Consider the following 10,367-nt stretch of genomic DNA (forward strand, 5'->3'; position numbering starts at 1 on the left):
TCTGAATTAGATGATATATTTCTAAATTAAACACTGAATTCATGACCTCCACCCATGTTTCCTTGGGCAATGTCATATTCAACCTCAAGCATCTTTTCCGCTCTCAAATAGTGTGAATCATGTGTTTTTGAACACCATTATGCTGAGGAGTCTTCTTTAATATATAGTGGTGTTTTATCCTTTGAGCAAACAGTAAGCTGTTGAACTCCATTGCAATACTAGTCTGTAATACCTTGACCATCCTCCTTTATTGTTCTCAACCTTATCACACCACTTCTTGAAATAAGAAAACACATCAAACTTTTCATCAAGAAATGAATCCAAACCATCATAGATAAATTATCACCAAATCCATTCCATTACTAGTCTATAATAATGATCACCTCCTATTGACATCACATATACAATATGCCAAGAATGTTTTCTGTAGTATCCTTTCTTGCCATACAATTGACCCTGTCCTACTTACCTATGTTGTAGTACTTGTAAAATCCTACTTTACGAGATTTAACTTTGGAAAGAAATCCACATGTATGGATCATTTGTATATCTTTGTTTCCCATATTTCCTACTCCCAATTGGCCCAAAAATGTATCATCTATTAAAGGCTCATGTGGCGTTGATGTAGAAGTTCCACCTACAACAATGTTCCTTACAAGTTTGTTAATGTTGAATCGTTGTCGACTCCCCTTCATGATGACAAGTGAACCATAAAAGACCTTGAGGATCATGTTCTAGGTCCGATAAGAACATCCATTTGCCTGCATCACGCTGAACAAAATCAAGTTATGATTGCAAAGCATGTACACGCCACACATTTCCCTTGATTCTCATCGTGTCATTAAACATCAAAATCTTCACTTTTGCCCTGCCAAAAACTTTGCACTGAGCATTGTTTCCCATAGATATCATCTCCGTCTCCAATAATATTCAAACCAACCAGCATGTGGATAAGGCCAGCCCAAATCAAAGATGCATGCGTCACCCAACTTTTCAACTCCAACTAGGGAAGAATAGACTTCACCATCATCACTGTCATCCACTTTACACTCTCTGTGAAGCTCAACTCTCCTCCTAATGCTTTACTACAAGTAAACTTTGAACTATCTCGCCTAAAGTGCCACTTTGTATGTCACTTGTGGTATTCCTAGTTTTACAACTAGTTGGCCCAAGACCTTGACCGACCCATCTTCTCCCCATAGTTATTTTTCTCACTTGTCATATATTTATCTTGTTTGCGTTGCATGAACAAAACTTGACATTAACCCCCATAAGATCTAGATTGTCTCTGGACAAACTCCATCTAAGTATAAATTGCTTCATCAAGACTTGGCATGTTTGTCCCATGAACATTGTCATTAGATTTTTATTCTTGTTGGACAAAGAAAGGAATAAAATGATTTCACTGCTCTCTTAGACAAGTCATCTTCAAACTTCTACAATTGAACCCAGATATTTTGGCAATAATCAATTTGAGGATGAAACTTGGCACCTTTTGCCATCTGAAGCCCTAATAGCTTCGCCTCCAACAAAACCATGCTCATTCATAAATGGCTTCCCCACATTTCATCTTGCCAAAGTTTTACACATCTAGGTAGGATTTTCAAGATCAAAAACACAGTATCTTGCATCATCCAACAAGCATTGATGAATATTACATTCAGCCTTCATTTGCCTCTTCCTCCAACTATCATTCTTGATACCTTGAGGTTTGAAATCATCTAGTTCCACTGTAATATCTTATTCCATTCGTATATCTTTGACCTTTTGCTGCCCCAAACTTATGTTTACTGAAGTAAATTTCTCAACATCATAACTAGAAATAATTTAAATCAATCTTTAGCAAGCCTTTACATGTCCAAACAAACATGACACCCCAATACCATTTTTTGGGCACAAACACTGACAGGTGTATTTGGACGTTAAGGAATCTACAACTCGATGAGGATGATCAGCTCAAATGAATTTAAAATTCTCAGCAACCTATTGAATCGTTAGCACATTGAATGTTGACTATAGATTTTCCCTAATCTAAGAAAGTAGAAACAGGCATGTGTCAGCTTATAGTGATTACAAAATCTCACTGTTATTAAATATAAAAATGATCAGAATACTTTTGATTAAATAAATGAGAGGGCACTTGAAAAGGGACGATTCATATCAACTCAAATGATTAGAGGTCTTAGACGCATTAATAATTTATAATAAAAATAATCTAAAAGGCGTAGTTTCATTCTACTCTAAAGAAGCTACTAAGTTTTCCTTTAACAAAGGAATACATGTAATAATGAAAAAATACGCATATATTAGCACAAAATACTATTTTTCAATACAATAGTCCTAAGTTTGGGTTGTACTCACTAAAAACATACTATACAAGAAATGCTTAAAAATAATATTTTGGGTGCTTGAATGCATATTGAACCATAAATTACATTCATATATTATTTATGTGATATTTAAGATATATGGATAAAATAAGTTTTAAACCTTGCATGAGACTTTTACTAAATTTAGATATATTGTGATTTTAAAACCCTAAACTATAAATGGTAATTATTTTTAAAAAATAAATAAAAATATACTGGTGCAATTGGCAGCACACTGTTTCTTTGGATCAGCCTGTTAGGGTAACTTTTGAAGGACTACCTGGCTAAGGCAGCCCACAATGCCACCCAAAGAAAAAGCATCAAGAAACAATTATCAAATTTATAAAGTACTACTCCAGGGAATTGATTAGAAAAACAAAGGTTTTATGGTACATTCTGCCTCATCTTCAACCATCGGCAAGAGTGAAGGGTGCTAGTCTACTGTTGAAACCCCTGCCTCCTTTAGCCATCACAAAATTCAAACAGCCTTGAAAGACTGAAGCTAAAGTCCCACCCCGCACAAATCTGTTTGTGAGGTGACAATTGGAAAATTTTGAGATTCATTTTTCAGAAATTCTAAAATTATAATTTCATTTTCTAATTTCCTGAAATAGAACCATCTGAATTTCCTCTTACAGAAAAAAGAAATTGTAAAAAATCATAAAACCCTTGATTGAATCATAATATAGCCCATAAAATTAGGAAACCAAACTTAACATTCTGGTTCTTCTTCATCATTGGGGATGATAGTTTGGGCGAAAATAAAAAATACCTTCATAGTATATATATTGCACACCAAATAATATTTATACAAATCCATATTTTCAATTGGAACTCAAAAACATCCCTTCAATGAATTTGGAAAATCGAACTATCACATGAAAAATTAATCTTATAGTAATTTATATTTTTCAAATTCCATTTCGAGGTAAATTTTTCAAAAATTAATTATTCTGTTTTAAATGGTTTAATTGTATCACTTAAAATAACTTATGCATCTTAATCAAAGGGAGGATCCGTTTTGTGCGGTATGCAATTGGGGTGATCAAAATTTTGAAGCCTCACTTCTGTCAACCCACTGTGCATTTGCTTCACACATTGTAAAATGTTGTATCAAGGAAGTTCCCATTGGCCTATAAGCCTTGCATGTTATGCGTGCCCCATGACACTCGAAACTGCTTGAATGAGGTGTATTTATAACTAAATATTGTAAAACTTATCATTTTCAGTCTTATAGATATTCTAAACCTTAAGTATTACTACTAGGAGAAAAGTGCCAAATAGACACGGAGACAGAGTTAGAGAAAAAGAGATCTAGAGAGAGATAAACAATTTTAAAGTTAAATATGAGCCTTAGAAAAAGATAAAATAATAGTTTATTATTGTAATTTAATATGACGTAGACTCGAGGAATAATTCAATATTCCATAGATCAAGTCATCTTTTGTGATATTTTGTGATGTGATAACATGCTTTCAGGATTAATATTTTCATATAATGATATATTATGCATTACATTTTTGCCTCATGTCTCTTGATTACTTGTTAAATAATTTAGAATAAAATTAACTTATTATTTACAAATATTTTTTACTAACCCACCCCAGATTCTCCAATGTCAATGTAGTTTAATTATACTTAATGTGTTTTTATAATTTCAAATGTTTCAACCCTTTGGCGTTAAATGTATAGAGCGTCAAAATATGTTGAGCATTTAAACAAACAAAGCTATTTCATGTTGGCTAATGAGAAGGTGCCACATGGACCATGCTTGGGCACAAAACACTAAGAAGAGCATAATGTTCGGCAGAGATCCAATGAGGTCCGGCCTTGGGGCCAATAAAATGGCTCGCATGCCATTAGGAGAGTCCACTACTGAAGCCATGTAAGTTGAGGGTAGGGACAATCATTTGCAGCCTCACAATAAATTTTATCAACTTTTTCTATCTATAAAGGTAGCCATCAATCAAAAAATTCAATTCGATTGAACGACCCTTGTCTTTCAAGAGTTGATGAAAATAATGAAGAACCTTTCTGGTTATCATGTCGCAAACACTGCCATGGAAGTAATTGGGAAACCCACTTACGTGAATTTGTTAAATGAACACATATGTTTAAAAGATTCAATTTCTATTTGTTCTCTTATATTGAAAGTTGGACCAAGTGTCGCATTGCCTTCATGTTTGAATTTAAGATTTACATGGAATTCAGCAAAGAATGGAGAATGGAGGATGGGAATCAAACAAACAAAGTTAAAAGCCTACGAGGCTCTTAATCTATGTAAAGGATTTCAATACCGTGATCTTAAGGGATTGGACAAGGTGTTTTCCATGAAACCATATTTTCTCTGTTGACTCGTATGAATATTTAAAAAAATCATTCTTACATCTTGAACTTTGTAGAACATTTATGACATATTATTATTAAATTTCTTAATTGAAGATACCTTTTTTAGTTTGATAGTAACTTTTTAAAAGGATGATTTCATGAATTTTTTCCCAATAATTTATATCAATGGTTATCATAATACAAATTCAAATCCACAGTTTTAATGTTTGAGATAAATTTCAATAATGCAACTGTTCAATCGGATGTTTATTTCGGTCATAGTTGAGATGTAAACATCCAGAAATTTATTATACCATAAAATGTATTGTATTTGTCTAATTAAAATTTAATAATTATATTAGATATCCTAGAAATTTCTTTATTGAAGAGGGCATAAGAATGAATGCTAAAAATTAAACCAAAAGTAACTAATACCAAATATTGTATGAGAGTTTACAAGCTATTTGCCATATCACTTTGAGGTTGACTACTAGCAAGGCATGCACACACATGTTACGAATGGCTGAGGACCTAAATGGTCTTATAAATGTTTCATATACATGTGCCCTACATTATCTGGTGATTCACAGCTTAAAACCAACTGGAGTTGATTTCTCCTTTGGGCTTTATTTATCACTGCTTTATCATGTTATTGATTTTCTAATTTTTCAAATGTTTATTCAACACTTATGTTCTATAGTATATCAAGTGCTTCCAACATAACTTTTTCTGGTCCTCGAAATAAAATACCGAAAATTAATAATATTCGAAATAACTTCATCTGTTTTTTCCAAAACTAATAACGACCTTTTGAGGATTTGAAATTGCGCTTCTTTGAAGGATTATCGACATACTCAAAGTGAAATTGACGTTGTATAAAAGGAGTGTATTAAGTAAAAACTGAGAAATCCAGAACATTTGTCACTCATTGAAATAAAATATAAATCTCCCAGGTGTCATGAGATGGTAAGCCGCTATTCTTATTTGAATAAAATTTTGAGATACGTAATACAATTTATCATAGTTTTTAGCCTTTTTACAAATTAGCAATAGATTTAGATGAAACATCACCGCAAATTCAAAGTAATCGATATGCAACAAAATTATCCGATTATTTTTCATGTTTTCATCAAGCATATTTCCTCTCAGGCAATTCCTACGATTTTCATATTGGGTCTATTTGTTGGTGTATGTTTCGCACAATGATTCTAAACATCAAATTGAATTTTTGATTCTTTTCTCTCATTTGTATATGTTATAAAGAAGGCTACATTATTTATAAGCTCTTAGAGCCCCATTTATTATCTTACAATGCAACGATGTTAAAGAACTATTGACTCAATAATTTTAGAAATATCGCTTGTAATATTTTGATACATTTGCTCAAAATATTGTCTCGGGGTAACTCCTACATAACATACATCTTACAAATTTGAGGATAGACGTCATCTATAACGGGAAAAATATAGATTTCACCATAAATCTAACGAGATTTTGAGATTGATACGTTTGGCCCAACATTAAATCTAGTTATTAATGCGTGAATTTCAACCTTGATGCAAAAAACAAGATTCTAATTCCAAAGGTATTTTGAATAAATAACAAAATTACAATGGAGAATATTTTGCTTTTTCTACCAATACTACACTACAGCACTTCAAAAATGAATGATCACTCAGAGATAAAAGTATTGATTGCTTCTCATCTTCAAAAAAAAGTAAGAATAAATAATAGAAGGAAACTGGTTATGTTTCATGCAATGAGATTTTAAGGATATTGCTAAGCTTTATCCCGACTATGGATTGATAAATCTACTAAATGGGAAATCATTTGCAAAAACTTCCGCAATTAGTAATAACTGAGGTTCTTATATTAACTAGATGGTTCCCTGTAAAAACAAGGTGTTGGAAAGGGACAGGGCATTGCATTAGATTCAGGGTTCCAAGCCTTCAACTCCACTTTGGGACATTTGAAGAATATCTAATTGATTTGGCCTAGGTTGCCAATTCAAACATCATATTCTTATTTATGATTTCCATATGAGCCCTGTATCCACTAAAATTATATCATACCTTGATGGAATCAAGTGCCCACAGAACTAGAAAATAACATCATGTCCACTTGATCCCAAGCATTAACTGATAGAATCTTAGGATGACTCACCTTGCCCACTAAAATTAACATTTCCAAGAAAGCATGACCCCACACGCATGATGAAAAGACCAGATAACACAGAGGGAACTATCCCAATACAGCACACATAGAACAAAGCTCATTTTTGGGTAAATATGACTTAAAATATGGCCCTTATTGCGCAGAAACCGAAGAAAAATGCACGAGTTTATGAACAGTTCTTACCTGAGGGAAGGTTCCCTGGAAGAAGAGGGTCCGGATGCCCGTGCTAATGGCCGTCAACGCCGGTTAACATCCCGGAGGAGATGTTGGGAAGGGGAGATGGTAATGACAGAGTTTGATTGCTTGTCTCCCTCTCTCTCTCTACTGGTTTGAAGCAACGAAGTTGCGGATAACCTCCATAGCCAGCTGGTGGGCAGTCTTGTTCTGGGTCTGAGCTATCTCATTCAAGGCTTCGTACGTTTCTCGGTCTGAAAAGAGTTTCAGCCCATACCTAGGCTGGACTTTTGCTGGTCCTTCCCACTTGTCCACCATCTCCCTCAACTTCTCAAAACCCTGAAAAACCATCATGAAAAATAAATATCAAAATGCCAGAGAGAGAGAGAGAGACAAAAAGGAAAAAAATAGAGAGAATAATGGTAAAAGAGAGAAGGGAGAGGAGAGAAATACGATGCGCATGGAGAAGTCGCCGAAAGATTCTCCACGGTGGCGTTTGAGCTTCCACTGATAGAAGAGCGGCTCAAAGACTTTTTCAAGGTCATGGATTTTAACTTTGTGCATAAAGGTCTCAGCTAGCCTGGTCTGGTTTGGGGTCCCCCCCAGCCATACCTAGAAAAGATACAAGTTGATGGTAAGTAACATGATCAAGCGTTCAAGAATTTAAAATTTTAAGGAAAATAAGTGAAAAGATGATTAGGCCTCAACTATACACAAAGCTTTTGGAAAAAATACAAAAAAATTAGAACAATAAATATTGGGCTGACCTGATAGCTATTTGGTCCGTCGCCAACGAGCCCAACCTCGGCCATGTAAGGCCTGGCACAGCCATTGGGGCACCCAGTCACTCTTATAACCACTGATTCACTGTATTTTAGCCCTACCTGAAAGAGCAATTACGATTAAGAGCAAGCCCACCAAGCACACACATAAACCTTTTTTTTTCTTGAAATGAGAATTGACCTTATCAAAGACAGCTCTGAAACGCTTGAGAAGGTCGGGGATCCCACGTTCAGCCTCTGTGATTGCCAACGGACAGAGTGGCAGAGCAGGACACGCCATTGCCGTGATGTTAAGAGGATCTACGTAGCGAGGAAGCTGCAAGAATATTGAATAAATGCATTTAAGGCCTAACTAAATCATCAATCCATTTTTTAAATTACTACAAAATAATTAATGCAATTAAGGACTAAGCAAGCCATGGGAATTACCAGGAGTCCGCCCTGGGCAAGGGCAGTGGTAATCTGTCTTCTAAACGATGGGCGGATGTCGGCAAGAATAAGATTCTGGTTTGGAGTGATCCTCACATTAAGGTTGTATTTCTCAATTATCTCTCTAAGTGTCTTCTTCATTTTGCCTCCGATTCGGCCACTATCAACATGAAGCCCACAGAAAAGTGCACCATCACCCTGCCATGCAGTTAAAATATATCAACAATTGAAAATATTTCTTTGAGAACTATTTGTCTAAAATATCCCATATTTGAATTTTTTTTAACCATACCTGTTCATGCCATCCAAGGTAACTCTGGAATTCCCACTCTGGCAGGTCTTTAAAAGGCTGGAACTTCTTTCCATAGTACTTCTCAACAGTGGTTCTGAACTTGTCAATCCCCCATTCACTGATCAAATATTTCATTCTGCTATATTTCCTGTCATCTCGCCTCCCATTCTCCCGCTGTGTGACAACAATAGCCTTAACAGCATATAAGATATCCTCCTTTGGCACGTATCCTAGCTGGTCGGCAAGACGAGGAAAGGTAGTCTCGAGCCTGTGCGTCCTGCCCATCCCACCTCCTACCTGAAATAAGTGTAAGAATCTAAAAGTCATTAGGCTAAAATTATTAGAATAACAAAGATAAGAGACTTACATAGATGTTGAAGCCTTGGGGTTCACCATCAGCATCAGAAACCACAACAATACCAATGTCATTAGTCAGAATATCAACCGAGTTATCCGTCGGAACAGTAACAGCAATCTTGAACTTTCTAGGCAAGAATTGGGTGCCATAGATTGGCTCAGGCGAGTCAGGGAAGTTGGTTCCATGAGTGTTATCATTACGAGCCTCCACCACTTCAGGCGGCTCGGCTGATATAATCTTTTCTCCATCAACCCAAATATCGTAGTAAGCCCCTGACTGAGGGGCGAGCATTAATGCGATATTCTCAGCAGTCTCTTGGGCAAAAAGATAATCCTTCCTCACAAGTGGCGCCGCAGGAGCAAGAACATTCCTGTTCAGATCACCGCATGCCCCAAGAGTGGAGCCCATATTTCTAATTATAGTGCTAAGCACTGTCTTGAGATTGGATTTGAGAATGCCATGAAGCTGAAAGGTTTGCCTTGTGGTAAGACGAAGTGTGCCACTTCCGAACTCATCAGCCAGGTCATCCATGACCAGATAGAGCCTATTTGGGACTTTGCCCGAGGGGTTCCTTGTCCGAAGCATGAACTGGTATTGCTTTGCTCCTCGCTCGTCTCTATTTGTCTGCACGTAACTTCCATGAAACTTGATTAGCTGCGTGGAGGCTTCATTTATGCCTGGGGAATCTGTCTCGAGGTCTTCCTTTAGTGGATATCGAAGAAAATTGCTTTGCTCTTTGAATATTTCCACTTTGCTGCGTTTGACTTGAGCCAGGTCTGGCTTTACAGGCTGAAACGATTATAAAAGTCACAACACTTGAGAAGAAATGAACATGGAATAATGCAATCACAAGGACAATAAAGCGTGCAGAACATTTTATTCAAGCTCCAATTGCGTATTGTTTTATTTCTATTTTTTCTACCTATTTTAAAAACAGTCTAAACGCAATGTAAGGAGAAGAGGGCCGATTTTTCCTAGAACAAACTTGATATCAGCGAAGGTCAAACTAGATATTAACTATAATTAGGAATGATTCGTCTATGAAGTTAGTTCGGTCAAGAGCTAGCCAAATAAGGATGAACAAGCAAATATCTTAGATATATAACATGACATAATTTTTAGAGTAAATTGGATTTTAAGAAGGATTATTCATCGATAAAGCTTTTTTTTTGTTTTATGATGATCAATTACAAAAACAATAGAGGAGACCATCGAGGTAGCAAAGCAAAGCAAAAACGAAGGAATTCAAAATTACACAAACGGTAAAACAAATACAACAAACAGCATATTGCACAATATACGCCAAACTATATATTTCGTGTGATAATTTTCCAACTTTTTATGATGGTTTTGTTGCACGTTCTCTCCTTCTTTAGAATACAAGAAAACCGCCAGACAAGGAATTGGAAGATTAAAGTCTAATTCTGAGGATAAACTATCCGCCACAACAATTTCTGAAA

At 35.7% G+C, this 10,367-nt stretch overlaps 1 protein-coding gene across 1 annotated transcript in view; it reads right to left on the bottom strand.

The window, feature by feature from the left end:
- Positions 1–6,908: 6,908 nt before the first annotated feature.
- Positions 6,909–10,367, bottom strand: part of SIR (sulfite reductase) — a 4,652-nt gene continuing 1,193 nt past the window's right edge. Inside the window, exons 2-8 of the mRNA XM_078580378.1 lie at positions 8,917–9,696; positions 8,550–8,846; positions 8,258–8,455; positions 8,010–8,144; positions 7,814–7,930; positions 7,500–7,658; positions 6,909–7,385 (exon numbers count right to left, since the gene is read on the bottom strand). Coding sequence (XP_078436504.1) covers positions 7,194–7,385; positions 7,500–7,658; positions 7,814–7,930; positions 8,010–8,144; positions 8,258–8,455; positions 8,550–8,846; positions 8,917–9,696 — 1,878 coding nt within the window. The 3' untranslated portion in view covers positions 6,909–7,193. The remainder of the gene's footprint in view (positions 7,386–7,499; positions 7,659–7,813; positions 7,931–8,009; positions 8,145–8,257; positions 8,456–8,549; positions 8,847–8,916; positions 9,697–10,367) is intronic.

Source organism: Wolffia australiana, chromosome 8 (genome assembly GCF_029677425.1).
Source record: "Wolffia australiana isolate 7733 chromosome 8, ASM2967742v1".
In the NCBI taxonomy this organism is placed as follows: domain Eukaryota; kingdom Viridiplantae; phylum Streptophyta; class Magnoliopsida; order Alismatales; family Araceae; genus Wolffia; species Wolffia australiana.